This window comes from Eupeodes corollae, chromosome 1 (genome assembly GCF_945859685.1).
Source record: "Eupeodes corollae chromosome 1, idEupCoro1.1, whole genome shotgun sequence".
In the NCBI taxonomy this organism is placed as follows: Eukaryota; Metazoa; Arthropoda; class Insecta; order Diptera; family Syrphidae; genus Eupeodes; species Eupeodes corollae.
This window is the reverse complement of record NC_079147.1, coordinates 48,659,240-48,686,380: the sequence shown is the minus strand read 5'-3', so window position 1 is coordinate 48,686,380 and position 27,141 is coordinate 48,659,240. Positions and strand designations below refer to the sequence as shown.

At 33.0% G+C, this 27,141-nt stretch overlaps 2 protein-coding genes across 4 annotated transcripts in view; one reads left to right on the top strand and one right to left on the bottom strand.

Moving 5' to 3' along the window:
• Nucleotides 1-17,510, top strand: part of LOC129954057 (glutathione-specific gamma-glutamylcyclotransferase 1) — a 72,063-nt gene extending 54,553 nt beyond the window's left edge. For all 3 annotated transcript variants that reach the window (XM_056067705.1, XM_056067706.1, XM_056067707.1), the window contains exons 4-5: nt 16,786-16,864; nt 16,948-17,510. In XM_056067705.1, the coding sequence (XP_055923680.1) occupies nt 16,786-16,864; nt 16,948-17,384 (516 nt within the window). In that variant the 3' untranslated portion in view covers nt 17,385-17,510. The remainder of the gene's footprint in view (nt 1-16,785; nt 16,865-16,947) is intronic.
• Nucleotides 17,511-17,693: 183 nt separating this feature from the next.
• LOC129954056 (26S proteasome non-ATPase regulatory subunit 13) lies at nt 17,694-26,962 on the bottom strand. Its single transcript, XM_056067704.1, has 7 exons — nt 26,806-26,962; nt 26,577-26,690; nt 26,358-26,493; nt 25,980-26,282; nt 25,820-25,911; nt 25,494-25,758; nt 17,694-17,947 (listed from the first exon to the last, which is right to left on the bottom strand). The coding sequence occupies exons 1-7, from the start codon at nt 26,910-26,912 to the stop codon at nt 17,819-17,821; spliced, it is 1,146 nt and encodes a 381-aa protein (XP_055923679.1). The 5' UTR covers nt 26,913-26,962; the 3' UTR covers nt 17,694-17,818.
• Nucleotides 26,963-27,141: the final 179 nt, after the last annotated feature.

Below are 27,141 nucleotides of genomic sequence, written 5' to 3'. Positions count from 1 at the left end.
TTTAACCTATAGTCTAGGTTTCGTTTCCAAAATTATTTTGAAGTCTTCAAGTATTGGATTATGGGGAGAGTAGCTATTAATTTGCTTTTGAAATATAAGTTAGAAATGTATCGATCAAATTTGACAATTTATGACTTTGAATACTTACAAGAGTAGAAGAGATATCTGTCAACAAAAATGTTCCGATGTTCACAAAAAAGCATGCAAACATTTAGATTCAAAATTAGAGAAATTTAAAATATAGAAGTTCCAAATCAATTGTTAGGTTCCTTCAATTTGAAGCATTAAAGAACCAGTAATTATTGAATATTTTTTTTTTGATATTTCAGCTGTTTTTTTACGCTTAAAAAGGGTATCATAATACCCAGCCTATCTGAAATTGAACGCACGCATTCTTTGTTTCAAATGTTATCCAGATCCAGATTGGAATTTTTAATTTTTTTAGTATTTTTTTAATATTTAAAAAAATAATTTAATAATTTTATAAAAAAAAAAAACCGAAAAGTCTGACCAGCACATTTCTGTTCAAAGTATATACAGATTGATCTCATGTTGTAAAGCTGAGATCACACGATTGGTCAAATGTACCGATTTCGACCAAAATTTTTCTGTACACATTTTGTGACAGAATTTTTGTGTACCGAAAATATTTGTAGGTGCTCACACGATTGGTGTATTTTATCCAAAAATTTTCTGTGCTTATTTGTGCACTGCAAGAATATGACCGATATCTGTACAACCTCGTCACACGATCTGCCATTATTTGCAACAGCTGATTAATTGTTTATATGTTTGATAATATATAATAATTGAATTTAATTAAAAAATACAAAATAAAATTAAAATGATGTCCATACGGAAAAAAATGCCATAATGTGCATTCGTGTATATTTAATTGAAAAACAACAAAAAAGAAACCAGAAAGGCACGGAAGCGAAGTGTGTGGGTGCGGGATTGGCTCCTGAGAAAGAGTACTGATGGCGCTTGTGTAAAATCTTTGGCGGAGTTCGGGAAATCGAAAATCAGAAATTTGTATTTAAAAATTTCTTGCGAATGAATGAAGCCACTTTTAATGATCTGCTTAACTTATTTTCTCCACAATTAACAACAATATGAGCCAAGCTATCTCAACAAATGAAAAATTAAGAGCTCATAAAAACAAACCACATTTCGTTAAAAAGTTATTACTTACTTACTTACTTACTTAAGGTGGCGCTACAGTCCGGGGCGGACCTGGGACTCAACCAACAAGCGTCTCCAGCCAGCTCGGTCCCTAGCTAGCTGTCTCCAGTTTCGCACGCCAAGTTGGTTGAGGTCCTCTCCCACCTGCGTGCGCCACCTGAGTCGCGGTCTTCCTCTACTGCGCCGTCCCTCGGGATTGGATTCGAAGACCTTCCGGGCTGGAGCGTTCTACATGACCTAGCCATCTAAGCCGTTGGACTTTAATTCTGCTAACTAGGTCAGTGTCGCTGTACAGCCCGTACAGTTCGTCGTTATATCTTCTCCTCCATTCTCCATCTATGCGTACGGGACCAAAAATCACCCGAAGAATTTTTCTCTCGAAGCATCCTAAGACGCTCTCATCTTTCTTTGACAGGGTCCAGGCCTCAGCGCCATAAATGAGAACCGGGATGATGAGTGTCTTATAGATGGTGATTTTACAGTGAATCCGTCCGTATCCGAGGCTTGTTGGTGCTTCGAAACTTAAGGTATTTTTATGTGGCCAGGAAGTCACCCCGACGGCACAACCCCCAACCTGGAGGGCCAGATCCTTAGTATAACTCCAAGGAAGGGCAGCCGGATAAACCGCTCCTTACAGGCCTGGGCTCCGAATATGTCGAAGAAGCCCTATAAGGTGTTCAATAAGTAGTTCAACCTTACTGGAACTGTAGACGCCACCGTTGATTCTATCTCGAGAATTCGTCCGCTGCCGCCTGGATAAAAAAAGGTGCCTTAGTGGAGACACCTCTCCCCCCCCTCTCTCGTTTGCTGCCCCCAACAACTTTCCACTGGGGTTGGAACCCAATCTCCAGTTGAGGTAATAGGCACCCGATGTTCACCGCGGGGAGGTGAGAGTATCAGTTGATAGACAGAGGTGGGTTTTGAGAAAAACCTGTGGACGCTTGTGTCCTCTTGAATGCACATGTCTACCATTTGAACATTTATTAGTTTCTGTAAATATTTTCTGGGGTTTAGTGCAAAAACAAGTTTTTTTAACAACAATGAGAAAAAAATGTCATAGAACAGTGCTTCAAGTTCGAAAACGACGTAATATAAGCACGCCTGAGGTGAAAAAATTCCGGCCTACACTGCTTTCCAAAAAAATCCAGCACTTTCAGCAAAAAATGTGTCAGCGCACCTAAAGTTTTGCAGAGAACACAAACATTGGGCCGCAAATGACTGGAAAAGGGTTATTTGGTCTGATGAAACTAAAATTACCCGTTTCCAGTCATCTGCGGTCCAATTTTTGTGTTCTCTGCAAAACTTTAGGCGATTTTGTCATTAATTTTAGTTTGTGTTGTTGTAGGCTGTTTTCACATTTGCTCATTTGGCCTTACATTTATCTACGTCACCGTCAGGACATTTAGTAGCAACATCTCGCCATCCATTTTCTCTCTTTTGGCGGTCCTTGTAATCTGCAGAAGAATATTCCCAAGGGCATGAATTGCTTTCAATTATTGTTATTAAATTAATAACGTCTTCTGTAGACCATGCCGTTGTCACATGAGGTCGCTTTTGCTTATATTTGTATGGCGTTGGTGTTGCTTCCTTTATCTGGTCGCATAAATTTGAGCACAAGGAATTGGCCAAATTAATCACTTCTTCTTCATCTTTGCCCATGATCTTAAAAATTAAAGCAATATTTATCAAGTATTTATATTTAAAATAAATGTAATTATAATTTAAAAAAATTGAATGAATAATGCAGATACAGAAGCAGTGGTGTATGAAAAAATCAAATGCACTTATCTGCTTTGATTGGTCACTATGATCGGTCAATAAGTGGCAGAACAAATTATCTGCACATTTAAGAATTTTGTCTGTCTTCATCGGTGTATGATTTTTATCTGCCTATCTGCCAACAAAATTGTCCTATCTGCCTTATGCCCAATATTTTTTCCCATTCACACGATCTGTACATATAAATGGACAAAAATCGGTACTTTTGACCAATCGTGTGATCGCAGTTTAAGACTTAAACGGGATGAGACTACTCCTTTCGTAGACCTCTCTGTTGTCAAGAAACAAGGAGTAAAAATTGTTCTTTTCCGATTAAATACAAAAAAAACTCATTTTTTAAAGAAGGAAAAAAATTGAATTTCCTCTTAATACCTTCTCGATTTTTAATGTATTTTTACTATATAAAGAATTACAAGTATCTACCTCTAAACTTTTAACATTTTAAGACTATGGAAAAGAGCTGCGTACTTAACTTAAGCAATATTTGTTGGTCGTTCGAAAATATTTTCCGATTTTCTTAATAATTATTAGCTTTTGATAGGGTTTTCTGATATCATTACACTTTCTCTTTCGTGGAGGTTTGCAGCAACAACGTCAAAAAAATTACAGCTGGTATTTTGGATCTCGACACATGTATATCTGACTCTATTTGCTTTTTTGGTTCGTGCGGATGCAGATTCATGTAATTTTATTTTGTATCTTAGTTTTTAAAAGGATATCAGTTTTTTTTAAACAAAAATATACTTTTTCATTAACATAATCTTGGCTGTGCAGAATTGCACGGGTTCTTTTACAAATTGTTATAAATGAAGATTCAAAGTTAGGTATGTTTTTTCTTATTCTCTTAGACTATTAAAAAATTCAAAACCGCTTGAACTATAAGATCAGGAAAAACACGCACATTGTGGCCTAGTCTCAAAAAATATTAAATCACCAATTTCTTTCTGTAGATTAACTTACATCGCAAAATAATATGAATTTCAAGTTCAAGAAGCTTGAATGCATAATTCTCAACTGAAATAAAATAAACCTTCAAATAAAATAAATGATAAAAATAGACTTTTTAATATTTTAACCTTGTTACCATGAACCATAACTTCGATAACATTTTATCGTCTGATTAAGGAAACAACAAGTTTAAAATTCTCCATGACTACAAAAATTAAAAATACATTTTCTGTTTACCTCACTTGTCTTACATAATATTTTTCTTTTTGCATTAAAAATAATAAACATGCCATTTTAATAAATTGAGATTAAAAAGGTAAGTAGGTGGCATAGCAGGTATGAAAAAACTGGTAAATCATAAAATGTTGTAGTTACAATGTACAAGAAACCTACATAAATCAATTTTGTCTGTGTACCTGTAGATATTCACAATCACTTTGTTGAACTTGAATTAACTTAGACAGATTTAAAGACTCTCATTGCTGCTTTGATTTTTCAACTCAGTCCCAGTACAAGTCCTACCAGTAATTACTGGACTTGAACTTATACCTTTCAATTCTTTTTTAATTCTTCAAGTTCTAGTTAAACCCTAAGAAAAACGATAATTCACCCCTTAAGTGAAACGAAAAGTCACAATAGTTATCCACAAAAATAAAAAGTAAAAAGTTCTATCGAGTGGAGATTTAAGGGTTACACGAATTAAATTAACTTCTCATAGGAAGTTATTGTAATCGGTCCGATTTGTCGAATTGAAAATTTTGACATTTCTCGACACATTTAAGTTAAAATTTTATATAAAAACCCAAAAGTCAGTTTTGTTCATAACAATGAAAGTCTACAAAAAATAGTAAGGAAATTTGATAAAAATTAATATTTGATACTCAATATCTCTTAAGTAAATTAATATAGATATCTCGTATGAAAAATATTGGTGGTAATTTTTATTTATATTTCGACGGACATATAAATGCTGCTCTTACAGAGCGAGAGGAGCCTTCGCTCTAACGAAACGACTGTTTTACAGCAGTCGGCTTAACCCCAGAGTGAAGGTAATTTGCTACATGATACGTCATGATCGTTTATGGTTGTCCTGTGTGGTTCAGCTTTGCCCCTTTACAGATGGAGAAGTTTTGGGTGTTCGAGCGGCAGTGTTTACGACGATGTACCGTCTTATATCGATCAGCCGAATCTTCTTTCGATATTACTATTCCAACTGGTTCGAATCAACAGAACTGGCATTCCAAGAGCTATGTTTTCGACCAACAATTTAATTTTCTATCCGAACGACGAGTACTTTGAAGCTGCACTCTTGAGCAGCTCCAAGTGGAATGCCTCTGGTGGAGGAAAGATAGATGCGGTCTGATACATGATAGATTGGCATTTCCGCTAGTCTACCACGTCAGACTACGAACCAGGAGTCGATAGGCGACTCCTGTACAATCGGGACGTCATGGCACAAGGTTGAGCAGAGCTCCTTCGGTTCAGTAGGGCTGTGCCCAAACGGGACCGAACTGATAGGGTGAAGCAGGAGAACCAGTTTTGGGGGCTTCAATCGGCACTTGGTAGTGGGTATAGTCAGGATGGGGTTTTAAGCCTTGGCCGGCTTACATACTTGTTTTATAGTTTTAGGGTTTAATTTAAGAAGAACAAGCATGGTGGCACAAACGAATAAAATACAAAAAAAATAAAAAAAAAAAACATTTAATAAGAAAAAAAAGGAAAACAAAATATTAAAAACAAAAAATGTTAGATTAGCTGTTGTGGTTGTTGTAGTGTTAAGAAGTTTATATGTAGAATAGGTTGTTTAAATTAGTTTTAAGCTTTATTTTAAAGACCTAATTTCATTTTGAGTTTTTAAGTAAAAATAAAAAAAAATATTGAAATTATTTTTGTTTATATTTTCTAATAAACAAAAATATATAAAATAAATTACAGTAAAATAGATGTTAGGGCATTAGTATTTTAACTTAGAGTGACCGTATGGGACCAGTAAGTTAGTTGTAAGTTATGGGTAACTAGGCTAGTTTTATGAATTTTTGTCTAGCTTTAAGATAGTTTTAAGAATGAATTAATACAAAATTAAAATGTGTTAAAGGTGAAAAAGAAAGAAGAAGTTAAAGCATTCCTTTCCAGTTTACAAACATAAATTAAAAAAAAAAACAAGTGAATATAATTACCTTGAATTTTTGGTATAATATAGGGTTTTTCAATAAAAGGTTTTGCTTTGCTTATACAAAAACATTATTTTTAGAAGAAATAAAATTAACACCATATCTTATTTATTGAATCTTGAATGACCAATTCACACATATAAACAGCTGAACGTTCTCCACGTTAGCTTTAAGAATCTTGTCGTTAAACTGCTCATTTAAATCACGAGGTACCGATGACCAAATGTAAGATTTAACACGGTGAGGAAACATTGCGAAACTGCTTGGGAAGCTTGTTTGAAAGTGGTCCTCATTACCGAAGTGAATTTTCGTTAAAAATCCTATTCATTTTGATGCACTTCCGGGTCCCAATCATTAACAATAGAACGTTCTTGGTTACCGACCAGCTTCATCCAAGCGTGTATATAAAAAACGCAGAGTTTTCCCTGCAGCAGACATATTGACTGCATTCAATTTCGTGTTGAATAGGGTATCTTGGATAGGTGGATTTTCAGATACCTTGTTGAACGAGGTGGATAGCTGTATTGAGATAGCTATCAAAAAATAAAAACAACTTTCAGCTGTTCACAAAAAGCAAAGAAACATTTAAGCTTCGGAGTCAAAATTGTTGTAATATAAAACAAAATTATAATTACCTTCTTAAATTCGAAAGCGCATAGCTTCTTTATCGTCTATTATGTAGAAAACATCCTCAAATACAACTTCAACTAACATTTTGTATCTTTTCGTTTACTAACAAATACAAAAATCTAAAATCAATTTTCAAGTTTCTTAAAAATACCCCAGAAATCCTTTAATACCTTTAGATTCCTTTTTTGACATCTCAGCTGTTTTTAATCAGCTGTTATTTCACTAGTAAAACACTAACAAAAAGGTATCCGGATACCCTATCTGTCTTAGATTGAACGCAGCCATTTTTAACGGTTCTTGAGAGAAGCACACAATTGCGAACTGTGACTATAGGGTTTTCATTATTTTTATTCTAAATTTTAAGAATTTAAATGAGTTGTTGAAGCATTTACGCATATGTCTTTGCATTTTAGAACTGACGTTTGTAGTTTCCACTTTTCAAATATCAAAAGACGACAAAATTAAATGTGACAGCTGCAAAAACAGCGTCAAATTCAAAATGAAACTTCTTATTGGTTGTGTTAAATTTCATATAGATATAAAGTATTCATTTCCATTTTTATTAGTGTTTTACTTGTGTGGGTAAAATAAGCGCCTTCGTTTGCAGTCAATTGCATTCCTTAAGGGCATGTCGCATGCAAAAAAATTGATTGGTGCTTTGCGCTTAGCTTTGTAGCGTTCACATTTTTTTAAATATTTAAACGAAATAAACGGGTTTTGATTGAAAATATATTGGGCTAAATATGTATAAAGGAATAAAAAATTTAAAAAAATTGTTTGTTCCTTAACAGCACTAGAATCACTAAAAAATCATTAAATTCAGGTAGTTACTTGCGAAAATCAATGGGGCAGTATGTAAAATATAATTTTTTATTTTTTTTATATTTTTTTCCAAAAAACAATAAATTTTTATAAATAGTGTCGATTTTCTTTTTTTTTTAATTTATTTATTTATTCCAAGAAAAATTGTAGAAAACTATGAAAAATAGGGCAAATTTGCATTGTGGCATAGGTGCAATATTTGATAAAACTTCCAAAGTATAACAGCTAGCTAAGTCAATTTAACTTTTTTTCAAATTCTAAATATATGTTCAGATATTTGCTTTTAAATTTTTTTTTTTAAAAATAGTTATAGTAACTTTTTTAGACAAAAAATCCAAAATGCATTCTTTTTTTTCCAATATTTTTTGCGAATTCATGGGGCGAGCTGATTTTTATTTTTTTAGTTTTAATTTTTTTTTTTAAAAAAAGGACCATATATATTACTCTTACTATCGATTTTGAAAAAAAAAATATTTGTCGCAACATAATTAAAAATGCATTTCAATATAACAACATTTGTGGTGCAATTGTGAGGGATTGGGAGTTTATGTAATTGCAAAATATTTTTTTTTTTTTTTTTTGGCATTTTGTTTATTCTATTTAAAAAAGTAAAAAGTTCTTGCGTCTACTGTTTATTTAATTTAATTTTTATAAAAGAGGTCTATTTTGCATTTTTTAACAACAAATTTCTTTGTAAACGCACACAATGAAGTTTCCAGTTCCCAAGAATGCCACTGCATCTCAGCGCTCAGGAAGAGAATTCTTTGCAAAAGAATTTCGCCCGCCCATCCTCTCTTAGTTTTTTTTTGTTGTTGGTCTCATGGCTCATTTAGTTTTTGTATTCTTTGTTTTGCTTGAGGTATACAATAACCGAAAATATAAAAAAAGACAATTTTTTTTATTTCTAGTATGTGGTATGATGTGAGGCCATGGACTCGTGATTTGGGTGTTACGTAGTCAATCGTATACGCAGAATTTGATTTTTGCTTCAACTTTCGGCAAGTTCTGTGGTTGCACATTGTAGTGTAGGTATAAAAAAGGGTAAAGAGGTATTGTAGGTATCGTGAATTCGCTGTCATATATTTTGTTTTCTTGATTTTTTTTGCGTACTATCACTCCTGGGTATTGCATTTTTTTAACTTCCCATACGAAGTTATTATAATAGGTCCGATTTGTCAAATGGAAAATTTTGACATTTTTCGACGTTTCAAGGTCCCTAGAGTCGAAATAAAAGATTTTTAGAAAGATGTCTGTGCGTGCGTGTGTACGTACGTTCGTACGTCCGTACTTTCGCGACGTTTTTTTCGTCGTCCATAGCTCAAGAACCAGAAGAGATATCGACTTCAAATAAATTTTGTTATACAGATAATAAGGCAGAAAGATGCAGAAAGGGCTCTCAAGAATATTGCGTAGGTGGTTTTTTTACCATAGCAGTTTGAAAAAAAAGGTGAAAATTTTGGTTAACCCTAAATATCTTACGAACCAAAAACGCTAGAGACTTGAATTAAATTTTATATAATATATTGTAACGTGATATCAACCAAGTATATATAAATCAAAAAACTGAAAAAAAAAATGTGTCACCTACCAAATTTTACGACTAAAATATGATTTCATCTCCAAAACAATTTTGTGCAACGAAAAATAATGTTTTTGAAATTTGATAAAATTTTGAGAAAAATCGAATTGACAGTTTTTTTTATACAAAATAAAAATCTAAAAAAACTTTACTCAAAGTTGGTAAAAATTGAATATCGATTCAAAACTCTTTTCATTTCATTTTTATATAAAAATCCAACAGTCCGTTTTTTCATAAAAATAAAATCTACAAAAAATAGTACGCAAATTTGGTCAAAATTGATACGAGTACATATAGACAAACTTTTAAGCAAGACAAATTGACAGACGGGATGGGAAGTTATAAGTGTGGGTCACATCTCAGCCTCTTTTTTGAAATAGTTTGACAGGATTGTACACACTGATAACTTCCCATCACGTCTGTCGATTTGTCTTGCTTAAAAGTTTGTCTATCAATTTTTAGCAAATTTGCGTTTTATTTTTTGTAGATTTTATTTTTATGAAAAAACGGACTGTTGGATTTTTATATAAAAATCACTAAATATCGAAAACAATATTTTCTGTGAAATAAAAAAAAGGTTTGAAGCCAATATTTTAATTTTTGAAAAGCTATTTGAGTCGAAAGTAAATGTTTACCAAGTTTTAGTATTGTTTTTTTTTAGAGTTTTATTTTTTGTAAAAAAACTGTCAATGAGATTTTCTTCAAATTTCTATCAAATGTTGAAAACAATATTTCATATAAGATAAAATTAGTTTGAAGCCAATATTTCAAATTTTTGAAAAGATATTTGAGGTAAATATCAATTTTTACCAACTTTTGTTAAATTTTTTTTAAGTTTTTAATTTTTTGTACAAGAACTGTCAATTTGATTTTGTTCAAAATTTGACTTAATGTTCAAAATAATATTTCTTATAAGATAAAATTAGTTTGAAGCCTAAATTTCAAATTTTTGAAAAGATATTTGAGTCGAAAGTCAATTTTTACCAACTTTTATTAATTTTTGTTTAGGTTTTTATTTTTTATAAAAAAACTGTCAATTCGATTTTTCTCAAAATTTTATCGAATTTCAAAAACATTATTTTTCGTTGCACAAAATTGTTTTGGAGATGAAATCATATTTTAGTCGTAAAATTTGGTAGGTGACACATTTTTTTTTTCAGTTTTTTGATTTATAAAAAAACCGTTAAATGGATTTTTTTCAAAAAATATACTTGGTTGATATCACGTTACAATATATTATATAAAATTTAATTCAAGTCTCTAGCGTTTTTGGTTCGTAAGATATTTAGGGTTATCCAAAATTTTCACCTTTTTTTTAAACTGCTATGGTAAAAAAAAACACCTACGCAATTTTCTTGAGAGCCCTTTCTGCAGCTTTCTGCCTTATTATCTGTATAACAAAATTTATTTGAAGTCGATATCTCTTCTGGTTCTTGAGCTATGGACGACGAAAAAAACGTCGCGAAAGTACGGACGTACGAACGTACGTACACACGCACGCACAGACATGTTTCTAAAAACCTTTTATTTTGATTCTAGGGACCTTGAAACCTCGAGAAATGTCAAAATTTTCAATTTGACAAATCGGACCCATTACAATAATTTCCAATGGGAAGTAAAAAAATATTAAAATAAAATAATTATTTTCAATAATTAGAAAATGTCGACCAAAAAAAGAAATTCAAGAAAAAAACATCTCCTTCGATAGCAAAATACCTACTTGCTTTATAAAATTCGAACCATATGCAAAAGACAACAACAAATCTACCTAACTAGACACCAAAAAAAACCGGTTTATCATGCAACGTTGTTCTATTTCTTATTTCTTTGATTGGCTGCTTGTGGGGAAATATATCCCTCGCTCTGAGAGACAAAAAAGATCAAGAGGCAAATATAGAGTAATTGGAAATTCAAATTTTGAATTTGATAATGAAGAGAGTAACGATCTTTCACTAATACATTCAAATTCATTTACATGAGTTCTGAGTTCGCTTCTGCGGGAGACATACCCTTAAACTCAAAATTCGACTAAAGTAGCTAGTTAATTTTTTAAACGTCATTATTATTTCAAACGTGGAACCTTACTCCTCTAAAGCATTTGCACATGAGCTATGAACTGCGACTTGTGGATGTTCGCATATTTTGGCTTTTTTTTCTATTCGCAGATAGCGATGAATTGTCAATTTATAATTACCCTTTTCAAAAAACAAAACAAGAGTGGTATAATTTGAAGGTTAAGTTGAACGCCAACAATTTATTCGTTGCAGTGTGGATGGTATGTGGAACGCGAATAGAGTTTGACAGTTCATAGCATTCACACTGTAATTCGTTACTATCAAATTGCATTTACAAAATTGTGTTGTTTTAAGGAACAAAGTGCAAATTTTATTATCCTAACATTGGTGGCAATTGGTTTCTTATAATTTAAATGTGTTTTTGTTGGAAATTTACTTTTTGAAATTTGTAAAATCATGTTTTTGTCGTCCATTCGTTCATTCGTTGTTGGCTCTCATGTGCAAGGCCCTTTAAGGGAGATTTTTCTTGACTTACTTTCCAGTCAACTTTCCATTAAAGTTGTCTTAATTGGAAGTCAATTTTTTGACAGTTGTCCAATCAGATACTAAAAACTTGCGTTAATTTTAAGTCCTTATGTCGTCTGAAACTGCCCATTGGAAGTCAATTTTTAAGCAGCTGGCCAATCAAATTCCTATACTAGAAACTTGCCTTACTTTCAGGTTCCTTATGTCTTTTTATGAACTGTTGAATGTCGTTTTAATTTTTGCCATCAGCTATCTCAATCTTAGTTTAGCCATCCAAATCGTTCAATAAGGTATTTAAAAATTTACCTATGTATTAAGGATAGACTATTCCACAAAAGATTGAACACAGTCATAAACATTTTAAACAAACCTCTATAAAGCAAAAGATTAAAAATCATTCTACAAATACATTTTCTTAAATACAAATTTAAAACAATTATTTCTATTGTCTATTTCAAAAATAAACATTTCTCTGAAATTTCCTTCTTCAAAGCTGTCTTCGTTTGTCATAAAATATCAAAATTTTCTTTTTAAATGTCACAATTAAATCTAAATTTGAATTTATTTATTGTATTTTCTTTTGGGCACATTATTTATGGATTTTTTTTAACAAATACGAAATAAATTACTTAATACAACTCTCTCGTGCAACAAATTTTATGTGAGTGGACATCCACATCACACGAAAGAAACTGCGCAAAAACTCAATTCTGATCTTTTGAAGTCGTATATAGTATTTTGTTTTGATTCATGAATACTTGTTTTAAAACAATCTTGCATGCTTATTTTCATCAATCATTTTTATTCTTTCTTTAATTACTAAATTTAGCTACATCTTAAAAGTCCTAGCCGAAATTTTTCCAAAACTTAAGAGGAATTCTCATATTTGGGTAGCTGTCCCAATAACTCACTTGATTGGTCGCATTCACAAAGCTAGTGGCTACGTAGTCAGGGGATTCTGATTGGCTAAATCTAACTACTAAAGTAGTTGATATTTCTCCTACGACGTAGTGTACAAATTTCGGCCACAAAGTTAGGTTTTGACGTTTCACAATCAGCTGTTCGGTAAGGACACAATAATTCAAAATGAAATGAATCTTTCGGTATTTAAATACAAATATACGAGTAAATCAATCATAATATATCTTCTATTAGGTTTTATTGAATTTAAAGAAAAAAATTAAAACTTTTTAAAGTTCTGAAAACACAAATGTTTCTTATTTTATGTATTTCTATTTGTCATTAATATGACAGTTCCGGATTGACTAGCTTTGTTGTGCAATTTTGCATTCACAAAGCTAGTTGAATTTTGACTACGTAGTCACTAGCTTTGTGAAAGCGACCATTCTCTTGGCCAGAATTAAAAACAAAAAGGAGGCTGGGATGCCACCCACACTGATAACTTCCCTTCCCGTCCCGTCTGTCGATTTGTCAGTTAACAGTTTGTAGGTTTTCGTGTTGGGTTAAAAAAGTTCTCAGTTGAATTATTCTTAAAAATTTTAAAATTACCAACAACATTTTTCATATAAACAAATAGTTTAGTTTGAAAATCTAGTTTTTTTACATAAATTTTTAGTCGCAAACAAATGTTTACCAATTTTAGTAGCATTTCTTATTTTTTTACAAATAAGATGAATGAAATTAATTTGAGAGATATCAAAAACCCAACATCAATTTTTACCAAATTTGCGAACTAGTTTTTGTAGATTTGATTATTTTATGAAAAAAAAAACGGTCTGTTGGATTTTTACAAAAAAAAACTACTGATTATCGCAAACAATATTTTCTGTGAAATAAAAAAGTTTGGAGACAATATTTTTAATTTTTGAAAAGATATTTTAGTCGAAAGTAAATGTTTTCCAACTGTTAGTATTGTTTTCTTGTTAGGTTTTTAGTTTTTGTACAAAAACTGGATGCCAGCACGTAACTTGATACAATCGAGGATTGTCGATCAACTCGAAACAAATTATTTTTGACAACAGGTAATTTGAGACGAGTTCCATTGTGACTTTTACTTAAAAGAGTCATTGTGAACTATAAAATGAAATGTCAAATGAGTTTTTTGAAATTATTTCATTCTACTTTCAATTTTAAGTTTTTTTTTCGAAATGTTTTTCTTAATTGGAACATTTGTAAAACAATTTTCTTTTAACTTTGTGCAGCAGTTTTGTCAAATGAAGAACATCAGTTTCACCAGTTCTCCAGCTTTGTGGAACATTCTCAAAGCCAGTTGTAGTTACCAAACCAATGTTGGAACAAAGTTTCCAAGTTCTTTCGCCGAACGTTGAGACTCCTGGAAAATAAGTTTTTTCCACAATGGATTAAATTTGATAGCTCTAATTTTGGAGACAGCAAGGAGTATTATTATAGGAAATTTAAACTACCGGGAAGAGTGGGCTGCGTTGATTGTACTCATATTTTGTTCCTTCCATGGGCAGTTTTAAGAATTCTTCTCGCCAAATCAACGTAAGAACTCATAAAATTGGTCAAAGTCTCAGTTTGTTTTTTATTCATGGGTATATTATTTTGTTTTTCCATTTTTCTAACGCAAAAATCACTCCCGGCGATAACTAATTTCTGTCGAGTGAAAACTTTTGTTTGAAACGTCAATTTAAGATTGTTTGCTGCCAAATCTGGCGAAACTCGATTGAACCAAAATGTGGCCTGCCAATGCTCGATTGTATCGACTAAACTCGGTTGTATAAAGTCAAGTTACGTGCTGGTACCCCTGTCAATTCGATTTTTCTCAATTTTTTTCAGAATGTTGACAACAATATTTCTTAAATTAATAAGATAAAATACGATGTAAGCCATAATCTCAAATTTTAATTAAAAATATATTTGAGTAGAAAACCAATTTTTACCAACTTTGAGTAATTTTTTTTTAGGTTTCTATTTTTTATAAAAAAAAACTGTCAACTTCTCAAAATTTTACCAGATGTTAAAAACTTTATTTGTCGTTGCACAAAATTGTTTTGGAGATAAAATTATTTTGTATTCGTAAAATTTTTGATATGACAAATTTTTTTTTTTGTTTTCTTTTTTTGATTTATAAAAAAACCATTAATTTAAAAATTATACTTGTTTAATATCACGTTACAATACATTATATAAAATTTAATTCAAGTCTCTAGCGTTTTTGGTTCGTAGGATATTAAGAGTTAACCAAAACTTTTACCTTTTTTTAAACTGCTATGGTAAAAAAAAACCGCCCACGCAATTTTCTTGAGAGCCCTTCCTGCATCTTTCTGCCTTTTTATCTGGATAACAAAATTTATTTGAAGTCGATATATCTTCTGGTTCTTGAGCTATGGATGACGAAAAAACGTCTTCCACACGCACGCACAGACATCTTTCTAAAAATCATTTATTTCGACTCTAGGAACCTTGAAACGTCAAAAGTTTTTCTTTGACAAATCGGACCCATTACAATAAATTCCTATGGGAAGTTAAAAAAGAAATAGTTCAAAGAATCTTGAGCACTGGGACAATGTTTTACCTACATCTCTGTAAATACTATTTTCATAAATAGTGCTCAAGTGAAATAGCTCATTTCATCCTTCCTCAAAAAAATCCCAACCTAATTTCTTACATATTTTCAAGTTTTTCAAGATTCTTTTTGTAGCCACACTAGACGAATGTGCGAGAAAATAGTTAATTCTTATATCTTCCTTTCAAATCCTATTTCAACTCTACCTTTTTCTCGCACTATTTTTGATAATGGTTATATTCATAATGGGCAGGTTCAGTAACATTAAGGACTTCATTTGCAGTCAACTCATTCTCTGAACGTACATTTTGACCAATTCAACTAGTCACAGTTTTTCAACTATCATAATCTTCAAACTTGGAACTTTACTTTACTAACTTCCTTCAGTCCATTGTACAAAAAACTATCAAAAACATTATTGTCTAAAAAACACTCCTCAAGCAAGCTACAAATCCATCACGATTTGTATTTTGTATTGTAGAGAAATATTTGTTCTCTTCCAATTTAACAAGGAACCCTTTAACACAAAAGATTAAATGGAATTGTGCAGAAAACAAACAATTCATGGCGTAATAAAGTTCAGCTTTCAGTTGAATTAAAAAACATCAATTGTCATTGTGACGTAAGTTCACTTGACTTGATAGTTAGGGAGATTTTTCTTGACTAACTTTCCAGTCAACTTTCCAATAAAGTTGCCTTAATTAGAAGGAAATTTTTTGGCACCTGGCCAATCAGATACTAGAAACTTGTCTTACTTTAAAGTCTGTTATGATATGACGCCTGAACCTACACAATATCTTGAGTGTACTTGCTTTTACCTCAATTTTATCTTAATTTCAAAAACATCTGCCTTGAAATATTTTCCTACTTTCCTTTAACTAAATTTTTAAAAAGTTTCTTATTTTTTTTTTAATTTCAATGATCTATCAAATCTGACCTATTTTTCTTTTTTAAACAATTTTTGAAAAACCAAAAAGTTCGGTGTTGTATCTCCTGAAGTAAGCCCCATTCCGTGTGTATAATTTTATTTTACACATTTGTCGATATCTTATACATCTGGCACGTTTCCAGGAACACCAAACGCATTTATTCAGATCGAAATCTTCCCAATAGCGAATGGAGAATTTCCCTGGAATATAGGCGCAAATAATTTACGCCTTGATACTTTCTATCCTAGGCCCGGGGACTTTCCCCAGGGTAACTTGAAATTACACAATTCATTACAAATTGCTTCATTTCGGAGCTACCAAGAGCTCGTATGTGACCCCGAGAGACAAGCCTAGAAGACACAAGTAACCACCTGCCACTAGTAAGCGATTTCAACTGTACATAAACAAGCACACTGATGAAAAATATACTGCGAATTATAAGATGATAAACAAAAAAAATAAACTAAGAATAAACACTTGGAATTTTAAGATTTAGTTTTACTTTGTTGTTGTTTTTCAAGAATAGTTTTTAAATGAAAAATGTATTCCGATAAGATAGTGCCTACTTTTTGTTGCTTATTTTTGGAGAGTTTTTATGATCGTGGCGTTACGAGTACTTTTGAACTAAACAGGGGATAACATTTATTTTGTTAGCATTTTAAAATCTACTTGCATACAATAAATAAATTATTTTGTTTTAAATTTCTCTTTCCAGGGCATTACTTGGGGCTGTGCGTATAAAATCTCAGGAGACGCTGCTTTAGATTATCTCAAACAAAGAGAATGTACTCTTGGTAAGTAAAATCGAAAATGTATCCCCTTTTTTATCCCACATTCTAATCAATTTTTTAATTTCCTTCTTTTAAATTTCTTCCAGGGGGCTACATAACTGTCGATACGAAATTCTATCCACGTGTAGCATCTTACGACACGGTTTTTAGTGGAGAAGCATTACAAGTAGTCGTTTACATTGCCACCGAACAAAATTGCCATTGGATGGGTGAGAATTGCCTGAAAAAAGTCGCTCATGAAATTGTCAATGCTCAAGGACCCAGTGGTCATAATATTGAATATCTCCTGCGTTTGGCCAAATTTATGCGCGAGGAAATACCCGGTGCCGAGGATGAGCATTTGTTTACATTGGAAAAATATGTAAGAGAATTTATTGCGACACAGCAAATACCTTTGAGATCTGTGATGGGTGTTGATCCTGCGAGAATACGCAGGGATTCGCACGAAGATATTAAGAAACCACCAACATTTGAATTTACATCGCGAATACCTGAGAGAAAATTGCGCTGCTTGAATATTTAAAGTCAAAAAAAAAATCCATGCATAGTATAAAATGATAATAATGAAACTGAAGAGAACCATAACTGTAATAATTACAAATTTAGCTTTTGATATAATTTATTTTTGTTGTTTTACTTAAATTCATTTTTTTAAAAAACAATGTAGGTAGTTTTCGCTGATATCGCATATGATAAGCTTTATAAAATTAAAAAAGAAAAACAAAAATGATGAAATAAGAAACATTGTTTAGAGTAAATACTAACTTTTATACAAAACGAAGAGAAAGGAAAAAGAAATAAATAAAATAAAATAATGAAGAAAATTTGATTGTTTGTGTTTTTTTTTTAATTAAATTGTTTATTTTCTGCTTTGTTTTTTTTTTTTAGAATGCAAATTGGTTTACAATAATTTTATTCTTTTTAAAAATAGGGATGAATGGAAAATTAATGAGTTGGTTAATTTGTAAGAATATCTGCAGCTCGGAGTTCCATAAGTTTTTCCATTGATGTAATCGATTGCATCCAAACGTCTAATGTTGTTGCCATGTTAGCGATTTGTTTTCGGTCCAGAACTCGTGGTTGTACCTGGAAAGAAATAAAAGATTGTATTTTAGAATATATTCATTTACTTTTTCAAAGGAATAGAAGTTTAGATTTGTTTATAATAAGCGTACACTCAAGGGGTTAATACTACCCTTATTATGTAAAGACACAGTGTGAGCACTAGGAAAGGGAGAGATAGGTTGAAGGGAAATAATGGTTTGATTCTATCATTGAATAATTACATTGTAATTTTAATTATTCAATGATTCTATGCTTTGAATGTTTAACTGTGTTGACATTTCTGTTTAGCACGATTAGTCTATTCATCATGAATGGTTTCAAAAAGGTAAATCTGTTTGCGAAGTTTTTAGATGGCTTTCTTAATTTTAAGGTTCTAAGTGATGAAGGTTATTTCTGGTAAAACATTTTCGTCAATAAAAACAATTGACGTTTGTGGAGCGAAGACAATCCCTAAGCTATTAAAAAATCACTTTCCTTTTAACTTCCCATAGGAAGTTATTGTAATGGGTCCGATTTGTCAAATTGAAAATTTTGACATTTCTCGACGTTTCAAGGTCCCTAGAGTCGAAATAAAAGATTTTTAGAAAAATGTCTGTGTTGTGTGCGTGCGTGTGTACGTACGTTCGCGACGTTTTTTCGTCGTCCATAGCTCAAGAACCAGAAGAGATATCGATTTCAAATAAATTTTGTAATACAGATAATAAGGCAGAAAGATGCAGAAAGGGCTCTCAAGAAAATTGCGTGGGTGGCTTTTTTACCATAGCAGTTTGAAATAATTTTGTGCAACGACGAATAATGTTTCTGACATCTGATAAAATTTTGAAGAAATGTATAAAAGTTGGTAAAAATTGATTTGACTCAAATATCTTTTCAAAAGTCTGAGATTGGCTTTAATTTACTTTTATCTTTTAAAAACTATTATTGTTAACATTCAGTAAAATTTTGTGAAAAATCTAATTGACAGTTTTTTTACAAAAAATAAAAAAATAAAACTCTAAAAAAAACAATACTAAAACTTGGTAAAAATTTACTTTCGGCTCAAATAGCTTTTCAAAAATTAAAAATATTGGCTTCAAACTTATTTTATTTCACCGAAAATATTGTTTTCAATATTCAGTAATTTTTATATAAAAATCCAACAGTCCGTTTTTTCATAAAAAATAAAATCTACAAAAAATAGTACGCAAATTTGGTAAAAATTGATACGAGTACATATAGACAAACTTTTAAGCAAGACAAATCGACAGACGGAATGGGAAGTTATCAGTGTGGGTCGCATCCCAGCCCCTTTTTTTTTATAAAATTGCAGTTTTTTAAGTGGAAGTAAGGTAGAGTTAAAAAATTTTCATATTTTGTTTTCGTAGTTATTTATATACGAATATTCAGAATTCAGATATGGACCTACATCGGTTTTACGGAGGTATCTATACTACTATCCAAAATTTTCCCGACAACAGCAGTGACAAAGATCTATCGGATGATGAGCACGAGGTGAACAAAAATCTTCCGCCTCTATATATTCCAGAGTCTGATGAATCCGATTGGGAATTAGACGATAATATTCCTCTATCGCAGATGATACCTCCTTCAAGTAGAAGTGCGAGAGCTGAAAACCCCCGATGGCGGGATGGGTTTCTGGAAAAAGGTGATCATAAAACCGCATTCACAGGTGATACGACATTACCTGAGGAAATAAGGAGCTTGGATACGCCAGTACAATTCTACAAGTACTTGTTTTAGACGAAATGTTCAAATATATAGAGCAAGAAACTATCCGATACTCCTGTGAAAAACGTCCCGAAAAGATTGCCCATATTACAGCAATGGAACTTGAACAGTTTGTTGGAATATGCCTGTACATGTCCATCGTACAGTTACCATCAACTAGGTTTTATTGGAATGAAAGCCTAGGTTACCCAAAAATTAACTCTGTAATGGCATGTAACCGCTTCGAAGAAATAAAAAGGTTCATACATTTCAACACCAACTCGACGCAAGTACCCAAAGGACAACCAGGACATGATCCCCTTCACAAAATAAAACCATTCTTGGACCAAACAGGGCAGAGACTCCTTACTGTCCCTAGAGAAGAGTATATGGCAGTAGATGAACAAATCATACCAACCAAAAGCAGATCATCTATGAGGCAAAACAACTCAAAAAAACCACACAAATGGGGATATACAAATTTTGTTCTCAGTGGTAGCTCTAGATTCAGCTACGACTTTGAACTTTATACTGGAGCCCAAGGACATGTACAGTTGGTAACCGATTTGCCAAAGATTAGTACATCCAGTGACGTTGTTGTTCGACTGGCGAGAACTATTCCCGACGGATTCAACTACAAATTATTCTTTGACAACTGGTACACGTCCTTACCGCTGTTGACTTATCTTGCTAAGAAAACGATTTTACCGCTAGGAACAATAAAAGCCAATCGGATTCCGGGATATAAAGTTCCTACCGAAAAGGAATTGAAAAAAAAGGAAGAGGTGCAACTGTGGAAAAACTGGTGACAATTGATAACCGGGATATATCTGTGGTAACATGGTTTGACAACAGAATTGTGAACCTTGCTTCGACATATGTATGTCGGCAGCAAACCGTCTTCTGAAGTCCAACGCTTCAACAAAAAAGAAAAGAGCTACCAAACTGTATCATGTCCAAAGGCTGTCATGGCATCTAATCGGTTGATCTGTTGGATGCTCTTCTTGGCTACTATAGAATACAAATTAGATCAAAAAAATTTTACCACAGAATATTCTTCCACATGATCGACATGACAATGCCAGAGGCATGGCTGCCACTAGCATATTTCAAGTGCGCGGTAGCAAAAGATTTATGGCATGCCAGAAAACTAAGTACAACTAACAAACGTGGACGATGTCTTATGTCATGGAAAATAATCTACAATTTAAGAAATTGAAAGGACCTGTTGCCATAATGCCATCGCGCAGGACGTTCGATTAGATCAATTAGATCACCTTCCTGTTTGGACCACAAGATAGCGGTGTAAGGTTCCAGACTGCCCTGGAAGATGTTATGTGGAGTGCCGAAAATGCAAACTAAATCTTTGTTTGCATGAGAAAAGAAACTGTTTCACGATATTCCATACTACATAAGTTTTTGAATAAATAGTTGATTTAATTTATTGAAAAATGTTTTGTTTCATTTCTGCTCAATGTGCCATATATGATCCAAACCGGAAATCGCAAAATTCTCCACTTTTTTCTCAAAAAAATCTAAATTCCTGAAACACGTATTTTTTTAAATTATAATAAACTATCACATATATTTTTTTCATGAAGAAAAAAAAATCATGCAGTAAGGGGTTAAGTTAGTTGGAAATGATAATGCAAAGATCTTTAATAGCAATCAATGCTTCATTGTTCATAGCGTCACTGAATACTATCGTAAGATCGTTGCACCATGTACGATGTTGATGCAATTAAACCATAGCACTTAGAAATATAAAAATTAAATAAAAACCTATTCTCAGGTCTACCGAACGTGTATGCAGAATTTCATTGGAATTGGTTAAGCCGTTTCGGAGAAGTATGGCAACTAACACTGTGACAGGAGAATTGTATGTATTAGATGGTAGGTGCCAGTTTGGGTGTATGCAACAGTGGGACGTGTATGAGGGGCATGCTGCCCCCTTCAACCCTCAACCTTGGGCACATTATAGGATTTGGGGTGGGTTCAAGGTGGCGACGGTGCCAGGTGCGGTGGGAGCAACATGGGGTGCATGCAAAGTTTCTTTTGCATTTAAATAAGGTGGATTTAAAAAAAAATAGTTTATACTAGGTATATCTTAATCCATATTCGATTATGACTATCAAAATATGACTACGTAAATACTCAAGCAAGGAAAAAATAATTTAATTAAAATATTTTTGTTGGTAACTTTTATTATTTCTTTTCTATATAACGTACATATTTTTTTAAATTGCTTTTACCGCCTAAACTGGGGGAGTTAGACCCCCCTCTCAAAGCAAAAAATGCTTTTCACGGTTCTTACCGAAATCACGGATATGGATGTGAAGAAAGTTGGCAGCTTGGCCACAATTAATGGACTAGATGTTAATCAGAGCAACACTAATCAGAGCAACACTTCCTTCATAGTACCCCAACTGAATGGTCAAATCCTGTCTTTATTCTACAGCGCGAAATAGGCAGGAGTCATTTATTCTAAATCCCAAACTAAACTGGAAAGTGAACATTGAAGAACGGGTTAAGAAGACCTGCATTATCTATGGATCGAAACTTAACAAGAAATACAATATTGAAAAACTAAGGAAGTTTCAAGGAATAGCTAGTGTCGGCACAACAGGGGCCCTTCGATCCTACCCAACAATTGCATTTAATGTTATTCTGCTTTATTCTCCTATAAGTGGACCTACAGATTAACAGTCTTATTTAAAAACGCTGTATAGAGCCTACATAAAGTTATGAATCTCTATAATGCCTCTAAACGCAAAAATGCTATTTATAAAACTTATACAAGGTTGCATAGTCACATAATAAGCTAAACGCGTTTTGAGGTTGAATAGAGCCTACATAAGGAAATTATTGTTATTATTATTTCGTAAATGTCATTTTGATTTCTCTCCTCTCTTTTTGAAATTAAAATAAAAACAATAATGCCTCTTCAGTTTAGCGCGTGAGCCGAAGAAACGAAGAATTTAAAAAAAATATAGATTTTCGAAAGAGAATATCATAAAAATAATTGGAATTATTTTGTTATATTTTAGTTGTTATGACAACAAGCTGATTTTATAGACATTTTGGTACTTTTTTTGATATAAGCATTGTATAACTAAAAGTTATAGTAGAATTTTTTATAAATAGGAATTTTCGCAACGTTACATAGAGCCTACATAAATCCTTATTCACTGTCTAACTATTTATCTGTTTAGCGAATTCTATTAAATAAGACTGTAAATATTTTAGTATCGTGCAGTGCCCTAAGGCTTAAAGAATCAAAATGTTGGATTTCAAGACCCTTTGGGCGATAGACACCTACTACAGCACAACTACCTTGAATATTGAAAGGATGACATCGTTACGAAAGACATCGATACTTTTTTACTGACGGGTCAAATATGAAGTGGGGTGTTGAGTCGGGAATCTTCTATTGATTCTTGAATGTCTCCAAGTCTATTTGCTTGCAATCATAGAAACATGCTAAATACTCAAATCAAAATTAAACCAAAATGGAAACACGGCTATCTGTACTGGTAGCCAGGCCGCAATTGCGGCTATCAATTCAGCCACAGTATTTTATACTATACTATACTATACTGGTGCAACAATGTCTAAATGAACTATCCTACCTCAACCGTTTCGTTTAGATCGTTCGATTTAACTCTTTTAGACTATTTTTGGGGGCTATGTTAAAGCTCATGTCTAGTCTATACAGACAAGCCCGTTCAATTGACGCATTGAAGCATTTATTTGTGAGATACTGGCCGATATGTTGAAAACAGTATGCCAAAATTAGACTAAGCGGATGAATCTTTTGACATTTGCATGAAATAATCTTCAAACATTAAATTATAGGAACCGTACCATCGATTCATTCAAATAAAGATTTCATGCATTGTTCTGAATTGTATGTTTTTTTTTCTTGAAAAACTTTCCTATAGCTTTTAAAAAATCTCCCTTTACATACTTACTTACTCTTTTGAAGGTCTTAAAAAAAAACAAAAAACAAACAAAACTCGATATTTTTGGGAATCATGTTTTGTAAAATAAAAAAAAAACTGCCTTGACTGGGACTCGAACCCAAATACCTAAGATTGAATAACCCACTAAACTTGTCAAAAATTATCGAGTCTCGAGTGAATCCGCTCGCCACGGGGACGGGACCCATTTAACGATTTTCTTTTTTTTTATTTCAGATCAGAGTCTAAACTGTCAAACTAAAAATTGTGTGTTCTGAGCTTGAACAGATCGTGTTCTGTGAAATCAGAATAAAATAACTGAGCAGACCGGGTTGAATGCTGAACATTTGACAGGTGAAATTGAAGAACAAAAATCAAACAATTGAAAAGGAGGCGCAAGAAAATAGTCGAGCTAGTGCAGAAGGTAAGTTTATATAAGAAATAAAAAATAAAATATATATTTTTTAAGTCTTGGTTTTATTTCAGGAAGATTGAAATGGACGAGAAAAAACAAATCTTGTTTTGCTTGTTTGATTATAATTAGTTTTTCCATTTAAATTTAAGCTTTGAATCTTATTTCTTGTTTCTAAATAAAATGACAAATGAGTTCAGGTGTGTTCCTAAACTAATTCTGAACCCTCAGAACACGCTTTGTTCAGAGGATGGTCAGAGCATGCTCGATATACTCCGACTCTGTTCAGAGCTCTAGTCTGAGTTAAAAAAAGAAAAAATCCTAGCCGATACGGTAAATCAGTACGAGACATAGCGAACATTTTGCCAAGTCCAGTCTATTACATAATTCCACAAAAAGCAAAAAAAAGGATTCCTAATGTGAACAGAAAAGCGATGCACTGTCATTGCGACTTCTTCAATAACATTCTGGAAAAAATTGTGCAAAAATCAACCGTCCACATTAGAGGCACAATCTTCCAAAGGTCCATCCAATTACTCGGATACGCAGATGATATTGACATAATTGGTGCGTTTTTGAGGATTGCCACTGAAACGGAAAAGATGGGTTTGGTGGTCAATGAGGGCAAGGCCAAGTATATACTGTTATCAAAAAAGGACATTGAACAACGGCGTGTTGGACAAAACGTCACCATGGACAGCTATAACTTTGAGGTAGTTAAGGACTTTGTCTACTTAGGCACCGTTAAACATTTAGACATCGACACCAGCGCTAAAATCAAACGAAGAAAAACTCTAGCAAATCTGCTTCTTTGGACTTAGAAAGCAATTGAGTAGTAGTCATTTTTTGAGCAACTAAAGTCACCATTTATAAGACAACATCCAGGTTCTCATTTATGGCGCCGAGGACTGGACCCTGTCAAAGAAAGATTAGAGCGTCTTAGGATTCTCCTCGATAAAAATCTTTGGGTGATTCTTGGAGAGTGGAGAAGATATGACGACAAACTGTACGGGCTGTACAGCGACACTGATGTTGTTAACAGAATTAAAGTCTAACGGCTTAGATTGCTAGGTCAAGTAGAGCGAATGGAGATCAACGCTCCAGCACGGAAGGTTATCGAATCCAATCCCGAGTGATGGCGCAGTAGAGGAAGACCGCGACTTAGGTGGCGCACGCAGTTGGGTGAAGACCTCAACCAACTTGCCGTGCGAAACTGGAGACAGTAAGCTAGGGACCGAGTTGGCTATAAACTCACGTTGGTTGAGACCCTGATCCGTCCGGGACTGTAGCACTACCTTAATTAAGTAAGTTCTTTGGTTTGTTAATAATTTTTACAACAAAGTTGACAAAAGATCCTACTTCCATTTTTAAAAGTTTAAATGTTTGAAGAATAACTGACCTATGCCTTTGTTTCAAGGGCAATAACATTCAATCAACAGATTTAAATATTTTGTCTGCTAAGTTTTTTTTTTTAAATAATAACACTTACCCATGACATATTAACTAATCCAGCAACTTCATCGATTTCTCCACGCACCAGACCCTGTGCCAAAGCCTTCATTACCAGAAGTTCAACTTCTTTGATTGGTAATTGGGTTTCCTTGGCGATATCTTCAAATGTGATGGCCCTCTGAATGGCCGAACGCTTGAATGTCATTTCCATGAGACATAACAAGGAGATTTTTTGACGAAGTTTGATCTCCTTGGCAGCCAAATCTGGAATTTTACTCCAAACTGGTTTCATTGAATTGAATCTACAAATAAAAATTAGATGAGTTTCCTCATGTTTATTTTTTAATAAGAAAAGAATATTACTTTTCAATGTCACCGAAGTTGAATGCTTTAAGCAATTCAACAACCCATTCGTTTTCGGTTCCTTTAAGGGATTCCAAGATGGGATGTGCAAGCTTTGGATAGAATTGAGAAACTAATTAAGTACAACTTGTCGAGGAAGTAAAAAAAAGATTCTTCATACCAACTCGCCAATATTGTAGACACCATCACCTAAGAGAGCGGCAAGGCCAAGGAAAAAGGCCTGTTGTGACCATTCCTCCTTGGGATAATCCTCAAGAGAGCATCCCAAGAACTGCAGACCACAACGATAGTAGTCGCTGTGCTGGCCAACACGTCGGTAATATTGCGAAGCGAGCAGGTAGTACTTTCCGTGAACTGGAGTGACATTGCCGGCTTCTTCAAGAACTTCTCTCAATTCCTCGATGATCTTTTTCGTTGCTTCAAGGTCATTCAAGTTTGTGAGATAGATATTGCCTTGAAGTACCTACAAAAGTACCAACAAAAAACAAAAACACTCGTTAAAAGTTACTTCCTTATTCAATGGTAGCTCCTCGCTTACCTGGGTATACCAAATTGCTTCATCACAGATCTTAACTTTGTCTTTGAGTTTCTCTAAGAATGCAACGGCTTCTTTTTTATCCGCAATATGTTCCACAACAACTTCAAGAATCTCAACTAAGCCATATGGATTGATCCTTTAAGAAAACAAATAACAAAGAACCAGATACAATTTTGATGCATCATCGGAAAATCTTTGGTTAGGTGAGAAAGTACTTACTTCATTTCAAACGATGATATAAAGTTTTGGTACAGCTGGAGTAGGGAATCCTCATCCTGGAGAGATTCATGACGAATGAATTTAATCAATTTTATTGTTAATTCATTCCAAAGCCTTTAAAATTAAGAAAAATACAATACAAATTAAAAACAGAAGGTTATTGACCGGTGGGTTTTTGGAATCAATATTTTTAAATAGTTAAACTATTCGTTTGAACGAAAAAACTTACTTTTCATTGTAAAGATCCTCAATTGTAGTCCATTCGGAAGCTAATTCTTTATTTGTGGTTTTCTTTTGAGTTGATAAATATGTGGAAACATTTGCGGTGGACGCCATCGTGATGACTTTCTTAAAAATTGTCTGCTCTTTTTTTCTGCAATAGCTTTGACAGTTTGATTGAGTTGTCAAAATGAGAGGTTGTGTATATGGTTTTCTCAAACGGGAGCTTGTTGAAATGTTAACAAATTATATAAAGAAACTTAAGGCGTTATACAGATTGCGAAAAATAAATTATGAGCAAGAGGCAGTTATAAAAGCAATGTACAGTAGAAATGTATACGAATAA

Excerpts from the sequence above, each read along its gene's own strand:
- LOC129954056 (XM_056067704.1), bottom strand. The coding sequence starts at position 26,912 with ATGGCGTCCACCGCAAATGTTTCCACATATTTATCAACTCAAAAGAAA. Across the intron at positions 26,494-26,576 it reads ATATCATCGTTTGAAATGAA|GATCAATCCATATGGCTTAG; the intron begins GTAAGTACTTTC and ends GTTTTCTTAAAG. Across the intron at positions 25,912-25,979 it reads TCTACAATATTGGCGAGTTG|CTTGCACATCCCATCTTGGA; the intron begins GTATGAAGAATC and ends TTCTATCCAAAG.